The sequence below is a fragment of the Gopherus evgoodei genome, chromosome 5 (genome assembly GCF_007399415.2).
Source record: "Gopherus evgoodei ecotype Sinaloan lineage chromosome 5, rGopEvg1_v1.p, whole genome shotgun sequence".
Lineage (NCBI taxonomy): Eukaryota > Metazoa > Chordata > Testudines > Testudinidae > Gopherus > Gopherus evgoodei.
Genome location: NC_044326.1, coordinates 114,052,023 through 114,075,726, shown reverse-complemented (window position 1 = coordinate 114,075,726; position 23,704 = coordinate 114,052,023). Strand labels below are relative to the sequence as shown.

Here is a 23,704-nt window from a genome sequence, read left to right as displayed (position 1 = left end):
TTTTCAAGTTTAATTGAACATGAATAAAACATTACATTGTGAACTACAATTACCTAAAATGATACACCTGTACCCCAATATAACGCAGCCTGATATAACACAGGTTCGCATATAGCACGGTAACCCCAGGTCTCCAGCAGCAGGGCTTGGGCAGCACTTTAAAGGTCCCGGGGCTCTGGCTGCTGTAGGGAGCCCGGGGCCCTTTAAATCACTGCTGGAGCCCTGCTGCAGCTACCCTTGGAGCTCGGCAGCGGAGCTCAGATGGTGATTTAAAGGGCCTGGGGCTCTGGCTGCTGTGGGGAGCCCTGGGCCATATAAATCATGCTGGAGCCCTGCTGCTGCTACCCCGATATAATGGGGTTTCACTTATAACGCGGTAGGGATTTTTGGCTCCCAAGGACCGCTTTATATCGGGGTAGAGGTGTATGAAGATTTCCAAAGCCTCATCAAGGAGCTATTTTCATATTGTACTTTTAGGAGTAAATGGAAGAACATGCCAGTTCAGAAAAATCTGCAAAGGGAAATGTAAAAAAGAGAAAAAAAGAGGTTTAACAGCATGTTTATATCTCAAAAGACCTTGGAAAAAAGGGGTTTATGGCTTTGATTGGCAGGAGGTGTAATTTTGGTGTTTAATTTGTATTGTGCTAGGAAAGAAACCCAGAATGTGCTTCTCTGATCTATACAGTTTTATAAACCCTGAATTTCATTGGACTCTTCCCTTTAAGGTTTTTTCTCTCCCAAGTGTTCTTTCAGTTCTAAACTACATTAACTGCTTCCATAAGGCAGAGCTTTGTGATCAGAGTCAGTACCTAGTGGGCCCTCTTAGGCCTGGGCTTAAATTAACATCATATCTTTTGAGAAATGTTCACAAAACAATACAGACTTGTATTATATCATTGGTAATCCTAAAATGTGGGGCTGATGGGGAGATCTAGCAATTCTATTTATTTTTCCTTCGTTTCTTGTTTTGTTTCATGGCCACTTTAATCTTTAGTGTACAATGAAAGGTGTGTGAAATCTGAAGTTATAAATCTGTTTATAGCTATAACTCCCTTTTCCAGCTTAACAGAGTTTGACACTGTAATAAACGCAATTTTTCTGTGGAAAGGTGCTTTGATAATTCTTTGCCCAGACTCTAGTTCCTTTCTATTGTAAATGCTAAAGTAGCCTTTAATGCCTTTCTTCTTCCTCCTTTTTTCATTCATGCAGTTTTTGCAGCTGATTGATTTATTGTTCTGCTACCTGAATTTGAAGGCATTAATCTCTGTTGACTGCAGTGAATATTTATTAACAAAAGTACAATGCCAGAATCAACTGCACGTTCTCTTGCTATTGAATCCTATCAAGTGCCTGTGGCTTCCAACAAATACCTTCTGTTAGTGTTAAGGGGAATTAGAAAGCATTTTTCCCCTTCCATGCTTGAGATGTGACATAACTGATTATGCGCTCACTTGTTACTTACGAACACAGAGATGCAGAGTGAACACTAGTGTGAGAAATATAGTATTACATTGAAATTCTGGCATGGATACACACATTTAATCCCAGTTGAGAGAGAACATGGCAGGAAGAAGAAAAGAGCACCACTTGACATCTTCCAGAATGGGGATAGACTAGGACTCCATCCCCAGGGCAGGGGAAGAGTGGACTAAATAGGGGATTGAGCTTGGGGAAGGGAAAAGGAAATAAACAGCTGTGCTGCTTCAGTCTCTGAATGGCCAGTCTTTAAAGATAAGTTATGACTCAGATAGGCTGTTATTGAAAGTTATCACCAAACAGCTTTTCAGCTGCCTGTGTAACTTGAGTGGTTTCATTCCATTTACCAAGGAACAATTCTCCCCATTCCCAGAATAAAAAACAACATGGATGGTAGTCTCCGCAGGTTTGCGAAGGAGTTAAATGGCCGTTGAGGCTGAGATTTCATCCTGATGTGAAGTATTCCCTTCAGGTCAAGGCTGAGACATGTCGGTGGGTCAAAGTGGACATCCTTCACACATGCTGCACTTCTTCTGTGGATATGTGGATGACTTCAGTCTAAAGGACTCAGTCAGCACTTTTTGCCAGTATTTGATGATTACTCGTTCTGTTCATTCCCTCTGAAGCACCTGGCAATGGCCTCTATTGGAAGACAGGATACAAAGCTAAATGGACCTTTGGTCTGACCCAGTATGGCCTTTCTTATATTCTTATGTACTAGATTCATATGTTTAAGCAGTACGAGACTGAACAAAGTTTTGGATGCATATCTGAACTGGCCTATGAATACTAATCCTTCTATGGTTTGTCCATCGCTAATTAGTTACTGTATACACCTCTACGCTGATATAAACAACCCAATATAACATGAATTCGGACATAACATGGTAAAGCAGTTCTCCAGGGGATCAAAGCAAGTTCGATACAACGCGGTTTCACCCATAACACAGTAAGATTTTTTGGCTCCCGAGGACAGTGTTATATCGGGGTAGAGGTGTAGTTGGCAATAGAGATATAGCTACATTTTATCACAAGAATCTTTGATATGGCTTTATGAATTCATTGTATCCATCCTCATAAGTGCTCAAAATTTGCATGGATACATAAGAATATCAGCAGCAAAGAATCCTGTGGCACCTTATAGACTAACAGACGTTTTGGAGCATGAGCTTTCGTGGGTGAATACATGCATCTGACGAAGTGGGTATTCACCCACGAAAGCTCATGCTCCAAAACATCAGTTAGTCTATAAGGTGCCACAGGATTCTTTGCTGCTTTTACAGATCCAGACTAACACGGCTACCCCTCTGATACATAAGAATATCAGTAAATTCATGCTAATGCAGAGATACAAAGTATGAGCATAGGGAAACATATTGTGACCAGTGAGGTGATGGCTCAAATTTTTTGGTCTCGGAAGTATATTCATTATATTATATTAGCCAACAAATTGCATCCAGGAACTGATTGTATTCTGGATGAGAGAATTACCTCAGTATTCTGGTTCTGCTAATGCACCTCATTTCTCTGCCATTATATTCTTGGTCATGGTGTCATGCTAGCACAGTGGGTCTAGGAGTATCCTGCAGATACTCATCTTGCTCTGGTTCAGAAGAGACTTAACAATTTGATTCAGAATGTCATTATGCTTGACTGATTGTTTATATTGGACTGCTAGGAAGAGAAATTGGGCCAAAGGCATTGCTAGTATAGCCAGGCTCAATACTACTGACGTAAATGGAGTTGTATTCACTTATGCTGGAGGTAAATTTGACCCTTTATCTATAAAACCCAGGCAGTGTACACGAGTATTCTTTCAGTGTCCTGGAATTTTTTTTTAAGTATTATTTGCACTGATGTTTGTGGTTTTTTGAAGAAGAAGGAAGACAGCTATATTGATTAGTCAAAGAAAATGCATGTAAGATGAAGGATAACGTGTTCAAAGGACATATAGCAATAGGACAATGTGCAAACATGCTGGGAATTTGAGCTTCATACTCTGGCTTGGTACCTTATCACTGGGGTGGCTGGAAGCACTGTGGAAAAGTTCTGTGGTGAACCACTGGCCACTATAGTTCTCTGAGAGTTTTAGGAGCAGTATTGTAGGGCTGAAAATCCTGATCTCAACCCCAGCACTGTATGAGAAGCGAAGATACATGTGTAAAGTAGTTCTATTATAATATGTCTTTGCTTTCCTGGAACCTCTTAGGTAGATCATATTTTCTACCCTGCAGTTTAAGAACCTATGTGATTTACATAGCAGTGTATATCACTGCATTCTGGACACAGTGGTGTAAATAAATGTCAGGTTAAGGTTAACATTGACATCAACAAGTAAATTACAAGACTGAATTGTTCATCTAAGATATGTTATGTGCAATGATTTTACGTCTTACTTTTTGGCTGTTGATTATTCAGTGAGGTACAAATTGCACTGTCAAATATGAAGACTTCTTTTCTTCTGTACTGGAAGAAAGATGTAACAAAAAGAAACTGAAGTGCAGCGGAGGAGAGTAAAGCAAAATTTATGAAGAGTTTTTTTATGATCCAAGAGAAACTATGAGAATCCCAGAGGGGAGAATGAAACGCGTCCAAGAAAGGGGATGGAGGCAGCATTGGTTAAGAGGAAGAAGGTCTACAAATGCCCTGGAAATTTTGGAGAGCATTAGTAAATTTGATTCAAGGTGAGATGCTGGCATTGTGCGCCAGCTAACACAGCCCTTGTCTGCAAACATGGCCAAATTTAATGAACTCCAAAACCATGCAGCTTAACATTCCTGGGCTCAGAAGGGAAACAGGAAAAATAATAGGCCAGGAAGCTTACAATGATTTTGTTACTCTTTTCTTAGTACTTTCTCTAACATCACATTTAATAATTCAATATATCCAATCCTATGATATTTTACAATAATTGCTGGGTTTCTATGAGTTTGATGTAAATTTTAGTTTCAAAGTCAAGGAAATCTCTTGTAATTTGGGATAGCTGATAGTTCTGAGCAAAATGGTGAAGGAAGAAATATCAACACATTCATAGTGAAATGGCTCTTCCTTGCCTACAGAAACTACATTCCATCACTGAAATAAAATCCTTAAAAAACAAACAGCAAAAAATTCTAGGTTCATGTTATATTTTATATAATTGTGAAAATATTTTTATGCCAGTTTATCAATAATGAGAAGCTGCCTGATAACTCTTCCAGGTTATCTCCTGGGTTTGTGTGCTTACTGTAAGATTTGGCTTGCGCTAGTCTAACCTGCATATTATAATTTTTTTAAAATGTTTTGTTCTTAGTTGGCTAATTAGTTGCATTTCTGCAATTGCATTGATGCTGTCTCTTGTTTGTAGTCAGTTCTTTAATTCTTTTTCATCCTGGGCACCCTTCAGAAGACCACAGTTGTTCTCTAAGTGTTCCTTAAGCTCTCAGTACGCATTGTAATTCAGTGACAAAATCATTGTGGGGTTATTTTGTCCAAAATTAAAAATGAAACCTTAATTCATAGATATTTTTAATTCTGCAAGCCAGATTCCGTCCTACGTGTGCAGGGATCTCCTTGGGCCAATAGGCACTGACACCATGGGTGCTCTGGACCTGGAGCACCCAGGGGAAAAAGATAGTGGATGCTGATAACCCACCGACAGCCCCCCGATTAGCTCTTCCCACTCCAAGCCAGCTCCTCCCACTTGCTGCAATCAGCTGTTCTGCGGAGTGCAGGAGGCTCTGGAAAGGGAGGAGCTAGGTTGGGGTGTGCTCGGGGTGAAGGGGCAGAATAAGGTGGGAAGAGGCAGGGTGGGAGTGGGACCTTGGGGGAAGGGATAGAGTAGGGGCAGGACCTGGGGGTCAGCAGGGGTCGAGCACTCCCCGACACATTAGAAAGTCGATACCTGCTTGGGCTCACAAAGAAAGCTAGCTGAGGGTTAGAAAAGAGAAGGGAGAAAAAAGTATTATCAGCCCCTTCCACAGTGGTTCTACTAGGGGAGAACAGCTTTGTTTTACAGTTGGGGTTCCCTAGAAGCCCCACTGGTGGATGCTCTGCCTGTGTTGACCTTATATCATCACAGGCTACTCAACACAGTTCGTGGCCTGTGCCAAATACCTCTGACTTCCGGAGATTGCCAGTAACTTGCACATCTGCTTTACTGCTCCTAGTGGAGTGAACTTACTATCACCAGAGACCCACACCTTGGGGTGCACAGCTGCGAATATGGCCTTCTATATGTAACCTGGACACATTGCTATATCTTTAAACCTCCTGCTCATGCGTATTCCTGATCTGTCAGGTGTCATACTACATTATACACTCTACATCTTCCCTATTAAATTATAGAGCCTCACTCTTAATTTCATGTCCTGTTTAACTGTTTGTATAGAAACAGATCATAATGTAGAGACAGACCATAGAGTAAAGTTGGGAAACTTCTTTGTCAAATATACAGTATACTGGTTCTTAATGCAGAGACATGTTATGCAGATTGAAGTTGGGGTCTATAATGAAGAGAAGATTGTGGCTGTGTTTATACTTTTAGAGAAAGCTTGGACTAGCTTAGAAGATAACAGAATGCACAATCAAATATATTTTTTAAATTGTTTGAAATACTGGCTGTTGAGAAGATTTTGCTAATATAATCAGCAGAAGACCTTTACAGGTGGGAAATAGCTGTCACAGTAAAGTAAAAAATTAGCACCTTTTAGATAATGTGCCATGAAATACTACCTATGGGAAAAATCCTGCAAACCTAGCTCAGATATTTCTCTCATAAACTTCAATGGGAATGTTGTCTGAATGCAGACTGCAGGATTAGGCCTCATGATGTCTTGCCCTCGCCCTGGCCCTGGCCTTTCACTCCTTGTATACCTATTTATATTAACGAGGATGTGACAAGGGAATGGAAATGTGGCTTCAGTCAAGACAGCAAGAAAGAAGCACCTGCCATTAGTCCTGAGTGTATAAATGTAGCTTGTGTCTGTTCTCAGGGGCAGCAGCAGCTGTAAAATACAGTTGACCCTTACTTCAGCTTTGTTCTCAGTTGGCAGGTGCCTGGACGCCTTTTAGTCTGCTTTGGAACACCCTGTTTTAAAAAGAGTAGTATTTATCATCCAATTATGAATGCAAATTTTGCATGTGTTTGTGATTTACGAGGCCTTGCTTATGCCAAAGAGGCTATCAACTGTATTTGAAAATGTATGGCAGTCTGCAGTAGATAATTACACTTTGAGAAAAGAGCCTCTGTGTTCAATGAAAACACTGTAAAGTTATTTCAGAAATGCTCTGACCTCAGATGTTTCACATAACAGACACAAAATGCTTTCACATTTGTGCAGCAGCTAGAGGCCTGATCTCTGCCATCTCACAGACGAAAGCACAGAAAGCTCTTTTGGAAAAGGGCAAGACATCTCTGTTGCAGCCTTCGAAATTAACATTTTTTTAAACTCACTGAGTTCTTTGTATCTATGCTCTTTAACAAGAAGAAAGAATAGCGTTTTGGGGAAAAACAAACCCTCTGCAACACTTGCCCTCCTTTAAACAAACCAGTCCCCAACTCTCACCCCACCTCCACAAACATCACTTTGCCTCATACCAAATCCTTACAGTCTTTCCTCCCTCCCCCGAACACACACATCAATAAATCCTGCAGTAAAACCTTGGGAGAATTTCTCCACACAAATGGAAAGAAGATGTCAAAGGCTGAGGGTTGTGATTTCCTTTTTAAAGTTCCCAAAACAATGGAAATGGTATTCTCAAAAACTAGAGCTGGGTGAATACAGCCATAAAATATTACTTGAATATTCTTGCAATGAAATGCCACTGATTCCCTTTACTGGTATTTAGGAGAGCTAATTTTTATTTGCAGGAAAGCCCACGGGAAGCAAAAGCATTGTGAATAAAAGTACAAGTGTTTGTGAGAGTATTCTCACCAAAAATGCCCTTGTGGCCATTTTGAAAAGATATTTTTATTTGGTCATACAATAGATTTGTTGAACGTTAATGAATACTTTTGGATAATTTGTAAGCAGAAAGGGAGAGTCTTTTAAATTATAAAACATCCAGTCAAGAAACAGAAACAATACTATGTAACTTAGGTAACTAGCCATATTGTGCAAAAAGCAAACACTCCCAGCAATCAATTTGATCCATCAGACAATTGTGAATAATTAACCAAGCTAGAGTGACCAGATGTCCCAATTATATAGGGACAGTCCCGATTTTTGGGTCTTTTTCTTATATAGGCTCCTATTACCCCCCACCCCCGTCCTGATTTTTCACACTTGCTGTCTGGTCACCCTAGAACGAGCTCTATTAAAAATCATTGGTTGGATTCACATTCATGCTCCCAGATCACTAGTATGTCTCCTGGGAAGAAGGTTGTGGTAGTGCAAATTGACTGCATCCTTAGTTGTGTCATCATGGGCTAATTATATGCCTGTGAGTGAGCCCAGCAAGTGGGTGGCACTGGTCGGGAAGGGCTATAGCTGCAACAGTTGTACCATGCCTTCAGCAGTTTCTGCCAGTGGAGTTTCTGTTGAAACCAGACTGTGAATAACTGCATTCTGCCCCCCCCCCCCGACGGAAATCCCAAGAGAGTGCAGTGGCAGTAAAATGCCCGGTCCTTCCTTAAATTGAGATGAATATCTTTGGGTTGCAGGCGGCCTCACTGGCACAGGGAGTGTAATGTACAGCATTAGTGAATCTGATCCCTTAGCTATAGTGCGCAATTGATGGGTCGTCGAGGGTCAGTTAAAGGATTATTTTTTTAAGGTAATGGAATGTAACCACAGCAGATATTGTTTTCTCGGTTCAGTGGTCACCATTTTAAAGTCAGTGTTTACCAACAGTTACTACACACATGCTATACTCTCAGACAATATTCTGCAGTAACTATTGGTAAATATTGATATATGTTTGTCCGAGAGCTTGCAAGCTTGATATATGTATTCACATGTTTTAAAGCAGGCCTACTGAAAATGTGCTGCATTATTATCCCTCTGAGTCACATCAATACAAGCATTCATGGGGTCAGTTGCTGACACAGAATACAGAATTCTGCATGCAATTTTAACTGTTTGGCATGTGAACCTCTGCACTGAGGAGAAGCAGAGAGAGATGTAAGTTGACCAAGTGGATGCACAAAGACAAATGTTTATCACAAGTTTATCTGTGCTTTAACTTGTTTTTTAAAATTCAGGGAAGGACTGTGTCCAGCCTCTGTGTGAGGATACAAGGGGGAGAGGGCTACAATGACAGTCATTGTATTCAATGTAGTGCAAGTGGTCCACACCTCTAGCTGTCCCAAAGGAGAAATGGGAAGGGCAGGAGGAGGCCAGGGCTTGATTCTTCCCCCCTGCACCAGCCAGAAGAGATGGCCAGCTACAGAATTTAACGCACATTGCATCTCCTTAAAAGGTGTAGTAGCAGGGGCTCTCCTACATGCTGAGGAACTCTTAAAAATACACCAGAAACTAGCTGGCACAGGAATTTTCAAAGCTTTTTTCGCTGTAGCCAGCATCCTATGAGACAGTGTTTCGTGGGCCACTTCTTCCATTTGCAAGTCATGCGAACCACTTCCTCTCCCATTTGTGATTATGAAAAATCCTTCTGGCAGTTACGTTGCTTACTTACGTGGAAAAGTAGCATTAGGAAGATAGTTTTAACTGTGCTGCTGGTGGTGCTGTTCTCTGATGGTGGTGCTTTTTTCCTTTCCTTCTCTTGGTTGTACCCATGGCCCCTACTGAGCACAACTAGACTGGCTTGTCCTCTTCGTTTCCAGATGCTTTTACCAGTGCCAAAACTCTTCTTTGCACTGAAACACCTGGACATCTCCAGAAGGAGCTGGAAAATGTAGACAGAGTCAGCACCATTTAATCTGCCAGTTCTATGCAGACTACCAGCAAGTGATCCACTAGCCATAGCTTGAGAACTGGGTCGAGAAAGCTGATTCCGGACAGTTGCACAACATAGAAGTTGGGAACTTGTTCAGACAACAGAGAGTAAGGAAAGAACCTATAGTACCACCCTAATATCACCACTACACCATTTTGTTTGTCTGGTGTTTTTTAAATAATTATCCTTCATTCTGAAAAGTCATATCAAACTGAATTCTGAAAAAGAAGAGCTCACTTTCCTCTACCACATCACAGTAGCCACTGGACTGAACATGACTTGCTATGCTCATAGAATTCCTAATCTAATTTTCCGTTACTTTTTGAATTTAAGAAGGCTGCCAAAATACATGACAGATTTCTAAAACTCTGGATTTATTAGCCATATTTGGTAAAAAGTTTTACTGTTTTAGAAAATGCTTATTACCAGATGTAGGATGAAATCTTGGCTCTGTTGAAGTCAGTGGGAGTTTTGCCATTGCCATTTGCCATTGCCAGGATTTCACTCAGGTTTTTTTACTATTGTGCGTAGTCCCACTGAAGACTGCGTGCACAGCTCAACAGGAGTAACCCCACTACACCTGCTACTAAATCTTTGCAGAACTTATTCCTAAAATACTTGCAGCTTATGGAATGAAAACCGTAAGAAATCATAACATTAGGAATAGATTTCTGGATCATTCAGACCTGCTTCTTACTGAGTCCCTATAACCGGTCATTGAACATCATTAGCATCAATAATTTGTCAACTTTTTTTCTGTTTTTTTCAGGGTCCTCCTGGTCCAAAAGGCGAGAAGGTGAGTACACATATAGTCAACTTACTTACAAAATAAATGGAAACCCCTCCTGGTATTAACTGAACACATAGTTTATATTGACGCAGTATGATATGAAATTATGTAAGAGAGTTGGGTAGCACACAGATGCTGTGTTAAAACTATAATCTCATCTTTCCACTTTGCAGGGAGATCAAGGTGATCAGGGCCCTCGGGTAAGCATCTTAAAAAAAAAATGTTACACTTCCCCTTCCCTGAGTAAGCAATTAGTCCTTAGCGCAAAACTAAATTAAACATAGTGTCTTAGCTAATCATGCTTATTAGCTGCATTTACCCTGCATGTTGTAGTAAGTGTCTGCAGGACAGTAACACCAAATATAACCAAATAGTCTCTGAGAACCGTTTGAGTAAGATAGCCATATATGCAAACTGCTGCTAGTGGGGGAAAATGCATTTAACAGTGATTTTGCTCTGCTGTGTAAGAGTTGGCTTGCCAGAGCAAACCTTCCAGTTTTCCCATCCATCTTTCAGGTCTTGCATGGACTCCTACAGTACAGAGGTCAGGTGGGGTTTATTAATAAATTTGGTCCTATATTTTCTCTTCAAATATCCATTATGTAGAGAATTATAAAAACATGGCACATTCATGGACTAGTTCGTGTCCCAAATACATGTACCAAAAATAATAATAATATTGTCTCTTAAACATAGCATTTTTTTCCAAACAGTTAGAAACAGCAAATTTTAGAGTTAGTAATGTAAACCTAACACATTCCTTGTGGAGTTATTTTAGTTTTTAAATATTGTGTTTGTTTTAATCACAGGAATACAGTGGTGAACATATTGTTATGTTGGTAGTGCCAGTTCATTGTCTTTACACCCGTTCTTCATTATACAAATGTTTGGACATACTGTTCTAATGATGCAGAGGCTCAGATTAGTGACATGTTTATGCATTTTCTCGTGATAGTATGTGCCAGGACACGTTTTCTGTCAATTAGTTAATATATTTTAATTTTACTGTGAGTGAGAAACCTTTAAAATCATAACATATTTACTTGTCCGTATTCTGATGACAGTAGTGCTTAGAACCCCAGTCAGGTCCCATTATGCTTGGTGATGTACTGACATTAGAAAGCTGCAATTCCAGTCTTAATAGCTTGAAATCTAATTTAAGACAAACACGAAACAAACTAAAGGCAGGAATGAGGAAGGATGACGAGTAATAGTGAAAGCAACACATTGTTTCCTAGAATGGTTATATGCACAACTTAATGTTTCCGAATCATTTAAAGTTGTTTTTTAAATTATAAGATAGAAGTAGCTAAAAGAGATCTGAGAAATCCTCACTGGCTATCTACTTGAGCTGACTGTTTGCTGAAGGCATCATGGCAAAAGTGAATCTACAAGAAGGGATTTGGAAGAGGACAGGGTAGCATCTCTATACTGCTTTGGGGAGGTATTCTATGCATGAGGTGTAGCACAGAAAACAGTGGAAATGTGCTGGTGGGAGAAGTGAACATACAGGCATTCAAGTTCGGCATTGTTAGGAAAGCAAAAGAGGCAAGGAACTATCTCAGGAAGGTACAAGAGAGAGATGTATGGAAGGGCAGAGTTGCGAAAGGCCCTAAAAAGCTGAGGGCAAAGATCTTGAATTTGATGTGGTAAAGAAGGAGTCGTCAGTGGAGGAAGTCAAAGGCAGGTGATCATGGTTAGAAGAGCAGGTGTGAGTGAGGCCAGAGGAAAGGGGGTTGCAGGAGTTAAGCCAAGATATCATCAGGGCCTGAGTGAGAGCTTTAGCAGGGTGGAAAGAGAGAGAATGTTGGCACTTGGAAATTCTCTTGAATGAAAAATGAGAAGATTTGCAAAGGGCATCGTTGGGTGTGGCAGGATAGAGGGTGGAGTCAAAAATAGCTCCCAGGTCATGGGAGAATGGAGGTAGTGTTAATGGTGACAGGGAATGGGAGAACTGGAAAGGACCTGGGAGTGAAGAAAAGGGCCCAGATTCTGTAGACTGGACCAGCAGTCTTGGCACAAATCCAGAATTAGGGAAAGGGGAGAAGTGGCTTTAAACCATCATTATAGCTCTTCAGTCCTGGGGCTAGCAAGCAGGGCTGCCCAGGGGTGGGTGAGCAAGTGGGGCAATTTGCCCCAGGACCCAGGCCCTGCAGGGGCCCCTGAAGTGGGATCCTTCACTCACTCCGGGGGCCCTGGAAAACTCTCCTGGGGCTTGGGCCCCTGGTGCTTCTTCTGCTCCGGGTCTTCAACAGCAATTCAGTGTGTGTGGGGGGTCCTTCCACTGAGGGACCCACCACTGAAGTGCCCCAAAGACCCGAGCCGGGGGGTCCTTCCGCCCCGGGACCCAGGCCCCCTGAATCCTGTGGGCAGCCCTGCTAGCGAGTCTGGTTAGACTTTAGACTAGTGCAATGCAGCTAGAAGGTACAGAAGAATCGGATCCAACAAGTTCAACTTTAAACATGTTAAATTTAAGTTGACAGTGAGGCAACCTGCAGGAGATGTCAGAGAGACTGGCTTAAGATGCAGGACTGGATGGTAAAAACAGATCAGGAATGGAGATGCAAAATTGGGAGACAGTATCCTGTGGTTTAGATCATGCTTCATCAGAAGTTTAATTAGTTTACACTATACTGAAGAGTTTCATTAAGAAATGTGTAGATATCATTTGAGTAATTTGCAGAGTCTCCTCTCTAATGTCTTTATCTTTCTCAAAATGAGGTTGGATATGCTTTACAGGAGCCTCTCCTTCTTTTTCCTCAGATTTTTTCAAGTGTAAATATTAGGATAGTGCTTCTTACCATTTTATATTTCATGCTACAATAGTTATCTTTTCTGATTACTCTCCTCAGGATGTATATGCTCAATTTGCATTTCCAGGGGATTAGACATATGTAATTAATGGAAGTTCTTGGTGTAAATCCATCATGCACCAAAATGAAACTATACCCACTTGTTCCTTCCTTGGTTACTTTTCTGTATGTTTTGCATCATTTCGTATGTAACATAGGCCTGGTCTACCCTACGCGTTTAAACCGATTATAGCACTGTTAAACCGATTTAACACTGTACCCGTCCACACTACGAGGCCCTTTATATTGATATAAAGGGCTCTTTAAATCGGTTTCTGTACTCCTCCCCGACGAGAGGCGTAGCGCTAAAATCGGTATTACCATTTCGGATTAGGGTTAGTATGGCCGCAAATCAACGGTATTGGCGTCTGGGCGGTATCCCACAGTGCACCACTGTGACTGCTCTGGACAGCAATTTGAATTTGGATGCAGTGGCCAGGTAAGCAGGAAAAGCCCTGCAAAATTTTGATTTTCATTTCCTGTTTGCCCAGCGTGGAGCTCTGATCAGCACAGGTGGCAATGCAGTCCCAAATCCAAAAAGAGCTCCAGCATGGACCATACGGGAGATACTAAATCTGATTGCTGTATGGGGAAACAAATCTGTTCTATCAGAGCTCCGTTACAGAAGACGAAATGCCAAAGCGTTTGAAAAAAAAATCTCCAGGCTACACAGTGCTGCATGACAAGTGTAACAGGAAGCCAGAGACTCAAATGGACACTCATGGAGGGAGGGAGAGGGTACTGAGGACTCCAGCTATCCCACAGTCCCCAGCAGTCTCCGAAAAGTATTTGCATTCTTGGCTGAGCTCCCAATGCCTGTAGGTTCAAACACATTGTCTGGTGTGGTTCAGGGAATAGCTCGTCAATTTACTCCCCCTCCCCCACATGAGAGAAAAGGGAAAGAAAGCGTTTCTTGACTTCTTTCAATGTCACCCTATGTCTACTGAATGCTGCTGGTAGACGCGATGCTGCAGCAGTGAAGAGAAGTATCCGCTCCTCTCCCCTCCCCGGTGGCAGTCGGTGCAGTAGGACTGGTAACCGTCCTTCTTATCAACCCGTGAGTGCTCCTGGCTGGCTTCAGGTGAGGCTGGCTGGGGCGCCTGGGTGAAAATAGGGATGACTCCCGGTCATTCCCAATAGATGGTACAGAATGGCTGGTAACCGTCTTCATCTTAGCAACTGGGGGCTGAGCTTCAATCAGCCCCCTCCCTTTCATGTGTAAAGAAAAGATTCTGTACTGCCTGGACTATCATAGCAGTGGGATGCTGGACTCCTCTCCCCTACACTGCTTAATATCCAGCCTGGACTATCATAGCACCGGGAGGCTGCCTCCCCCTCATTTTATGTCACTAAAAACTCAATGTTTCTTATTCCTGCATTCTTTATTACTTCATGACACAAATGGGGGGACACTGCCACAGTAGCCCAATAAGGTTGGGGGAGGAGGGAAGCAACAGGTAGGGTTGTTGCAGGGGCACCCCCCGTGAATGGCGTGTAGCTCATCATTTCTGCGGGATCTGACAGAGCAGCTGTACTCTCTGATACACTGCTTCTTTAGTACATTTGCCCCATATTCTAGGCAGGACTGACTATTTTTAGAAACCATAAAGGAGAGATTGACTCGGGGAGTCATTCCCAGTTTTGCCTTTGCGCCCCCGGCCGATCTCAGCCAGGGGCAACCATGATAGCGACAGACAGCACAGAAAGACAGATAACCATCATCTCATTGCCAAATTACACTGGCAGCAGATGGTACAGAATGACTGGTAACCATCTCTGCTATCATGCAAAAGCAAATGAATGCTGCTGTGTAGCGCTGGAGTATCGCCTCTGTCCGCGGCATCCAGTACACATACGGTGACTGTAAAAAAAAAAAAAAAAAAAAAAATGCTGAACAGGCTCCATGGTTGCTATGCTATGGCGTCTGCCAGGGCAATCCAGGGAAAAAGGGCACGAAATGATTGTCTGCCGTTGCTTTCCCGGAGGAAGGAATGACTGACGACATTTACCCAGAACCACCCGCGACAATGATTTTTGCCCCATCAGCCACTGGGCTCTCAACCCAGAATTCTAAGGGGCAGGGGAGACTGCGGGAACTATGGGATAGCTACGGAATAGCTACCCACAGTGCAACGCTCCGGAAATCAACGCTAGCCTCGGACCATGGACGCACACCGCCGAATTAATGTGCTTAGTGTGGCTGCGTGCACTCGACTTTATACAATCTGTTTTATAAAACCAGTTTATGTAAAATCGGAATAATCCCGTAGTGTAGATGTACCCATAGGTATTGTAGTGGGTGACACTATGATGTTTTCTATTATTCCCAGAAGTATTCTGCCTGAAAGTGATACTGCAATGACATCAACATTTACATTCAAAAAGCCTGAAAATAGATTGGTAACTGTACCTGAAAGTCCTGGACACTTTTAAACTAGCTCATCTTTTGGAGATATGGAGCCTGCAGTTTCTTTGTTATATAAGAAAATTTTTGCAAATGTTTTTGATGCTCAGACTTGCTTATAGCAAAGGTTTTACTGCCCCAAGCCATTTTTATGGCTTTGAAAATTCAAAATAGCCCCTTCGCCTTTATAACAACCATCTTCTTCTTTCAGGCACTTTCATTAGTAAAAGAAACCAAAGTAAAAAGTGGAGATTTGCCAGGGTCAAAATGGGACCCTGAAGCTTGCAAAATTCCCAGTGAAATGAAGAGGAAGATGTAGATCATCACCTTCTTTCATTTCTTATACCTGAGACAAGAACATCTCTTGGAACCCTCAGACACACCTCTTTTTCAATTTTCCTGTTTTGATCTTAAAAATGTAAAGACACTCCCTGCTTAAATCACTCTGAAAAACTATTAAGGGGGAAATTAAGTACAGTGTTTTAGAGTTGCAGAAGTTCACCTTACTTTATTTGCACACACTACAGTATGCACGAGTTAGGTGGAGAATAGTATGCTTACTGGATTGAAAATAAGGCCCTATATAACACACCTCCAACTGATAGAAATACAGTATTGAAAATGAGCGTCCAAATCCTGCAAACATTGTTTGGAGGTTCAGAGACTTGCAGTTTTCTTGGAGTTATGAGTATTTTTTCCAGTTTTTTAAAGGGGCTAATGTTTGTTAGGAGTTGGATTTTTCAAAAGTGATCAGTGTTGGCCTGCCTTGTTAACGCCAGTAAGACTAGAGATATGCCAGTGATCAATGGCTCTATGTCTAGTTGGCAGCTGGTATCAAGCGGAGTACCCCAAGGGTCGGTCCTAGGGCCGGTTTTGTTCAAAATCTTCATTAATGATTGGGAGGAGGGCGTGGACTGCACCCTCAGCAAGTTTGCAGATGACACTGAACTGGGAGGAGTGGTAGATATGCTGGAGGGTGGGATAGGATACAGATGGGCCTAGACAAATTAGAGGTTTGGGCCAAAAGAAATCTGATGAGGTTCAGCAAGGACAAGTGCAAAGTCCTGCACTTAGAATGGAAGAATCCCATGCACTGCTACAGACTAGGGACCGAATGGCTAGGAAGCAGTTCTGCAGAAAAGGACCTAGGGGTTACAGTGGATGAGACGCTGGAGATGAGTCAACAGTGTGCCCTTGTTGCCAAGAAGGCTAACGGCATTTTGGGCTGTGTAAGTATGGCCATTGCCAGCAGATCGAGGGACGTGATCGTTCCCCTCTATTCTGCATTGGTGAGGCCTCATCTGGAGTACTGTGTCCAGTTTTGGGCCCCACGCTAAAAGAAGGATGTGGAAAAATTGGAAAGAGTCCAGCAGAGGGCAACAAAAGTGATTGGGGTTGGAGCACCTGACTTATGAGGAGAGGCTGAGGGAACTGGGATTATTTAGTCTGCAGAAAAGAAGAATAAGGGGGGATTTGATAGCTGCTTTCAATTACCTGAAAGGGGGTTCCAAAGAGGATGGCTCTAGACTGTTCTCAGTGGTACCAGATGACAGAACAAGGAGTAACGGTCTCAAGTTGCAGTGGGGAAGGTTTAGGTTGGATATTAGGAAAAACTTTTTCATTAAAAGGTGGTGAAGCACTGGAATGGATTACCTAGGGAGGTGGTAGAATCTCCTTCCTTAGGGGTTTTTAAGGTCAGGCTTGATGAAGCCCTGGCTGGGATGATTTAGTTGGGGACTGGTCCTGCTTTGAGCAGCAGGTTGGACTAGATGACCTCCTGAGGTCCCTTCCAACCCTAATATTCTATGATTCAGTGCTGTACACTTTTGAAAGTCCTACCATAACTGTTTAATCTTCCTTAGTAAATTTGTTTTCTGCACATGTATATTTGTACCTAACGTCTTATGAATTTGTTACTTATTTTTAAAATTCTGATTGAACCAGATTTTTTGGTCACCTACAGAATTAGAATTCCTCCAATTACAAGTGTAAGAGGCTCAATGTTAGTAAGTCTTCTGAATCAATTTCCATTTTGTAGAAGATGCTTATTTCACAACATGTCTGTAGCAGCCTGCATTGCTATACTGAGCCATGACACTGAAAATTAAAACGGATGTATTTTAGCCTGTGGGCTCTTAGAATAAGTGCTGGTACGGAGTCACTGCTCAGTTCTAGTTGCTCAATTCCACTTCAATTTAAAATTATTAGATTAGAAACTAGCAAAGCCTTTGAAGATTTCATAATGACTTTTACTTAAGGAATTCTGTCACCTTTAGATTGCAAAGGATTTATTGTCCAAGCAGAGGTTGAAGCCTAATTAATGAAAATAGACTTTGAGAGGTGAATGTGCAGAGGCTAATCAGCTATAGCACAGTATCTTAATCAGTCTTCTATCATCTTCCTGCAAATGACATAATAAACAGCTTCTGTCATTTATTCCTGATCTTTGAGAGATTTATTGTTTATCAGATCTAAAAATCATAAGCCAGCAGCTGGTTCTAAATTAGTTTTGGGAGTTAGGTGCAATAACAAGCCACCCAGGAGCCATACATAACGACTTTCATAAAATTATTTTCTCCTCTTGGTGTATTCAAGTAAATTTTCCTAACAGCTGAGTCCACACAAAACTGATAGCATCTTTAAAATGTCTTCAGCAGGAGAGATTAGGTTCCAGAAAAGCAAGGTATTCAGAAGTTTATTTTATTATCTTAACCTTTGTTGACTTGAATGATTAAACAGATTCTTATGCTCTGTTAAAACAGTTAGGCCCAGATAGTAATGCAATGTTCCTATTTGCTTAACCCTTGCCTCTCTTGTCTTTACCTTTAATGAATTTGCTGCTTATTTGCTGCTCTATGTATTGCTTAGGGAAAAGAAATAGCTGTGTTACAACTGATGCTTTACAGATTCTGTACTTGAGTGCGGGAAAACTGTTTTCATTTCTTCCAGTATTGACAGAAGTTGGCATGATGACAGCAAGCTCATTAAAATTAAAAAATGTCCTAATTTCATGTTAAAATCAAATCACTGTTTTGCCTATTACATTTTAGACTCTGTTAGAGAAGCACTTTATAAAATGTTCCATATTTAATGGACACTAAAGATATCAGTAAGTTTTGCTTGTTGAGAGAGTAGTTGGGGGAAAAAAAATCAAATTGTTTGTAAACCCGATTGACTAATACACGTGCGGTAGCTTTAGTTAATATGTTTCCAGTGGATGCAGAGTAAAAACAACACTTTGGGTCTATCCCGCTCCCACTGAAGTAAGGCTATGTCTACAGTACCGCCTATGTTGGCAAACTTACGTCGCTTACAGATGTGAATATTGCACCCCCGTGAGCAACATAAGTTACACCAACATAAGTGCTACTGTGCATGGTACTGTTGGAGGGAGAGCTTCTCCTGCTGATGTAGCTTCTGCCTATCACAGATTAAGTAATTTTAGAGCTTGTCTACATGGAAAGTTATATCAGTACAGTAGAATCTCAGAGCTAAGAACACCTCAGAAATGGAGGTTGTTTGTAACTCTGAAATGTTCAGAACTCTGAACAAAACGTTATGGTTGTTCTTTCAAAAGTTTGCAACTGAACATTGACTTAATACAGCTTTGAAACTTTACTCTGCAAAAAAATGGTGCTTTCTCGTTGTTTTTTTAGTAGTTAATCTTTAGTACAGTACTGTACTATATTGCTTTTTTTGTCTCTGCTGCTGCCTGATTACGTACTTCCAGTTCCAAATAAGGTCTGTGTTTGACTGGTCAGTTTGTAACTCTCTTGTTTTACTGTATTAGGTAAGGTGTGAATTTAAACCACTATACTTATAGTGGTATAACTCCCTGTATGGGTGCTTGTATTACAGAAGAGTGCTTTTTTCTGGTGTAGGTTATATCTCTTTGAAAGTAGTTTAGGCTAAACCAGAAAAAGCCACTCTTATTCCAAATAAATGTGTCTACACTGGGAGTAATACTGGTATAACTATAGAGCAATTTAAATTTACACTTTACTCTGCAGTGACATAACTTCCCATGTAGACAAGCCCTTAATCTTTGCGTTGTCTCGTCATATGTAATAAAGGAGTAACTTAAACTATCTTCAGTATCTTTGTTAGGTGTCAATACTGAGGCTTAGAAAGTTTCAATGGCTTATCTGGGAGACACTGTGCTCTAGTGAACTGCAGAGAAGCTAGGGCCCATTCTGGTTCAAATGGTGACTTATCGTGAAACCCTGGGCAAGTAATTTAACTTTTCTGAGTCTCAGTTCCCCTACCTATAAAATGGGATCAAAGATATTTACCACCTACATAAATGGACCTGATTATCCACTCTGCTACACCAGTTTTATGCCATTGTAGCTCCACTCATTTCAGTAGAGTTACACCCACATAAAAGTAGTGTAGCAGAGTGAAAAATCATGCAGCAAATGGAAGCAGTAGAAGAGGGAGAATAGGACTCAAGTTCTTCTGGCTGCCTGCCTTATGTTTCATCCATTAGAAAATGTGGGCTTGGGGAATCTCTTCTTTCAAAATTCACAAAAGTGGCCTTTTGATTATTATTTTTTTACAACCACCCAGAGCCAAACTATGCCTTTTAAGTCATGGCCCTGGGGTGCCATGGGAGAGGGCAGCTGCAGCTGTGACATCCTGGGGAACTATTCAGTGTACTTACCCCCCTATATTAGAATGCTACCATGACTTGTCTAATGGCTGGGGGCAGTGTCTTCAATTTGTAGTAGGCTCCTTGCCAGTGGTGCAAGGAGGGCACTCTCAACTTGATTTCCCTGCTTGCACAAACACACCCATGCTAGTCTCAAGGTTGTGAAAAATATTATACACAAAATTTCACCTCAAAATATTGACATTTTGTAAAATTGTTTCCATTACCATGAAGTATTGCACACTTGAAATAGACAAATTTGATCAAATAAAACTCATTATGAATATTTCACCCAGCTCTAATAAATACTCAGTTCACATCTCAAAAATGGAATGCAATTTGATAAGGGTTGCAGATGGAACCAGACACAGGAGCCAATCCAACCCCTGTTGAAGTCGATGGGATTCTTTCCCACTGATTTCAGTGGGAGCTGAACTGGCTCTGAGACATTGTCTTTAGGAAGGATGGTTCTTGTAGTTCAAGCTGAGATTGTTCACTGGAACTCACATTATGCCTGACGGTGGCATATTTACTATGTAGGCAATTAGATTGTAGTTTACATTAACATTGTCCCACTTAGAATATACTTGTCACTGAATTATTTCTGGAGAGGATATTGTGTAATAGGAAATTCATCTAATGCTAAAAACAAAGTAGCTCAGTCAGAGTCTGGTGTGAAAGTATAGTAATCACAGAAAATAATATATTTGTAACAACCCATCTCTAGCCAGAATTAGTTTATGCTAGTTGCTAAATATCAGGTTTTTATTGAGTTGATATAAACTATTAACAGTGGCATAATACAATAAATAATAAAATTAAAGTTGTATTATTGTATATATGAAAAAAATCCACAATCCTCGTCATTCATTGCAGGGTATTGTGTAAGTTAGCAGAATTCTGGTGATGGAGAAAGCAGCAGTTGTGATGAAAGGGATTGTATAAAAGAGCTCGTGCTGAGAGTCTGTGGCACAGTACAGAGTAATACAGGACACTGTATTCCCCTGGGCAGGTACAATAATTAGCTGCAGGACTGGCACTTGGTCTGAGGGATTAATTAGAACTTGAGGTGGTGGCTAGGGGAGGGAAGTCAGCCATGAAGAGTGTCAGAATCACTCTGGTCTGAAGCCTGTGTGATTTGATGTGAAATAGCAGCAGCTGGCTGTAATCTTAGGAAGTGCAAGTGAGCAGCAGGTGGTAATTCCTGTCTTATTTACCATATCTTCACAGGAACATGTAAGCTTGTGCAGCATGAGTTTATTGACAGGTCACAAGGAAAAGCCTAAGCAAGACTTTGTATGCAGTGTTGTAGCTGTCTTTGGTCCCAGGATAGTAGCAAGACAAGGTGGGTGAGGTAGTATCTTTTATTGGGCCAACTTCTGTTGGTGAGAGAGGCATGCTTTCGAGCTTACTTCAGGTCACCTGAAGAAGAGCTCTGTGTAAACTTGAAAGCTTGTGTCTTTTTCACCAGCAAAAGATGGTCCAATAAAAGATATTACCTCACTCACTTTGTCTCACTAATGAAAACTTTGTCACATTTACCATAATAAGCAAATACAACAGTCAACATACTGTATATGCAGCAGCATTATATAAAGCTAGTAATGATGACTTCATAATGTTACTGCATTTATAATACAGCAGTAAAATTATGATGGGGTCTTTTAAATATTTTAAAGAAGCCGTGACCTTATGTAGACTGCCACTGAGCAGAATGTATTGTATTCCCACTAGAGTGTATTCTGGGACTGCTAGTGGGAATTCCTTCACTGAAGAAGTTAGACTACAATATGTTGGATATAACAGGAACAGTTACTATATTGGAGTGAAAAATTCTAGAGGAAAGGAAAAGCATCAGAAAGTTCTAACATTCTTCAGTTTCCTCCATAGGTGTCAGATGGCACTGTACAGCCATGAGATATGTTTCCAAGTTGGTAAGCAGGGCCCTATGCATTGTGCAATTCCATGGCTGCGGGCATGCTTCAGAGCTCCCTGTTCTGCTTATGCTATCGTGGAGGAGTTGGGATGAGGATGTGACAGTGTGCATATTTAGATGTTGTGAGTTAATGGAGTTCTGGAATGAGAATGACTTCAGACTGTGATTGTCGATGAACCTTAGTGGTTCAGTGTAGTTGTTGCTTACTGTGGTGTGCTAATTATTGAAAGGAGAATGCAGAGTGTGAGATGAGTGCTCTTTGTTTGTGTGTTTTAAAACTCAAACAAAATAAACAAAATAATCCATCACTGAACAACTTTGAATCCATTCCTGATAAGAGCTCTAGTTAGAAAAAATAAAACCAAACAGCTGTAGGAGCTCTTGAAGGTTTTATGTATAGCTGAATGAAAGAAGGAGGAGAATTCATTTTGTGAAAAAGATAGATCTTTTATGTCCTTTAATTTTGAGAGACTCATTGTGCACTAGCAGCATCTTCCCTGAACCTCAGAAGGTGGAATGCCTCCCAGAGCTCCCAGGAATGCAGACCCATTTTGCTCACTTTCACAAGGCTCTACCTAACATCTTTGTAGGGTTGGCTAGCTCCAAAGGACACTATGTGGGGGCAGGGGCGGCTCCAGGCCCCAGCACGCCAAGTGTGTGCTTGGGGCAGGAAGCCGCGGGGGTTGCTCTGCTGGCACCGTGAGGGCGGCAGGCAGGCTGCCCTCGGCGGCTTGCCTGTGGAGGGTCCGCTGGTCCTGCGGCTTCAGAGGACTTCTGCAGGCAAACTGCCGGAGGCAGCCTGCCTGCTGTGCTTGGGGCAGCAAAATTCCTAGAGCCGCGCCTGTGTAGGGGATGAACTATTATCCTCACTCCCTTCTCCCCTGCTTTGGAGCACCTTGTGCCCCTATGGGAGTAGGAAGGGAGCAGTCTCTGTGCTACCCTGAGTGAAAGGTCTAGCTTTTAAGCATCTGTGCCTTTCCCTACAACTGCACATTTTCATAAAAACAAATCAGAATCTGGTCCTAAACTAATATTAAAAAGGGAGTTTCTCTCATGCTCTAATGTGTTGGTACACACAAATAGCTGAAGTCTTGATAACTACTCCTTATTTTGTTGATATAACTTCAGAGGGATTGAGTATGCCAGAGGGGTATGTGCAAAGCTTCAGATGAACCTTTTTTAGGGGACTGCACAAAATTTTCAGAAGCTTGAGCCTTTCGGAGCTCTTGACTTGAGCAGAATGGCATCTTTTCAGAGCAAAATCTCCTTTTCTATTTTATCAACAGGTCTGGTTCCTGTTCAGAACGGAATAAATCAACACTGATACGAGTTTCCATGAATATTTTAAAATTTTCCAAATTTCAAGCTTATTATATTCAGAGCTAACTATGAAAATTTGTGCATTATCATGTTGTAATTGTAGCATCTATGGAGTAAAACTGAAGCCATTAAGATTTTCAATTTATCCTTTTTCCAATAAGTGAGATTCAATATTTATCACTGCTATTCAGCTTTTAGCTCTTTTGTTGGCTTTTCGTTTGTACCTGTCTTCATTACATAAGGATTGCAGTTTTGTCAAGAAAAGGAATGGGCCATGTGCATAGTGCGGCTAATGAGTCATAGATGTAAAGATTCTGGCAAATTACATCTAATAACTTTTTAAACTCATATTCCATGTGTTTAATGTGTGTTTAGATGTTTTTAGCTTGTTTAAAAA

The 23,704-nt window shown here is 41.3% G+C and overlaps 1 protein-coding gene across 1 annotated transcript in view; it reads left to right on the top strand.

Moving 5' to 3' along the window:
• COL25A1 (collagen type XXV alpha 1 chain) overlaps window positions 1–23,704 on the top strand; it is a 431,307-nt gene that overhangs the window by 282,681 nt on the left and 124,922 nt on the right. Inside the window, exons 6-7 of the mRNA XM_030564569.1 lie at window positions 10,124–10,150; window positions 10,318–10,344. Of these exons, the coding sequence (XP_030420429.1) occupies window positions 10,124–10,150; window positions 10,318–10,344 (54 nt within the window). The remainder of the gene's footprint in view (window positions 1–10,123; window positions 10,151–10,317; window positions 10,345–23,704) is intronic.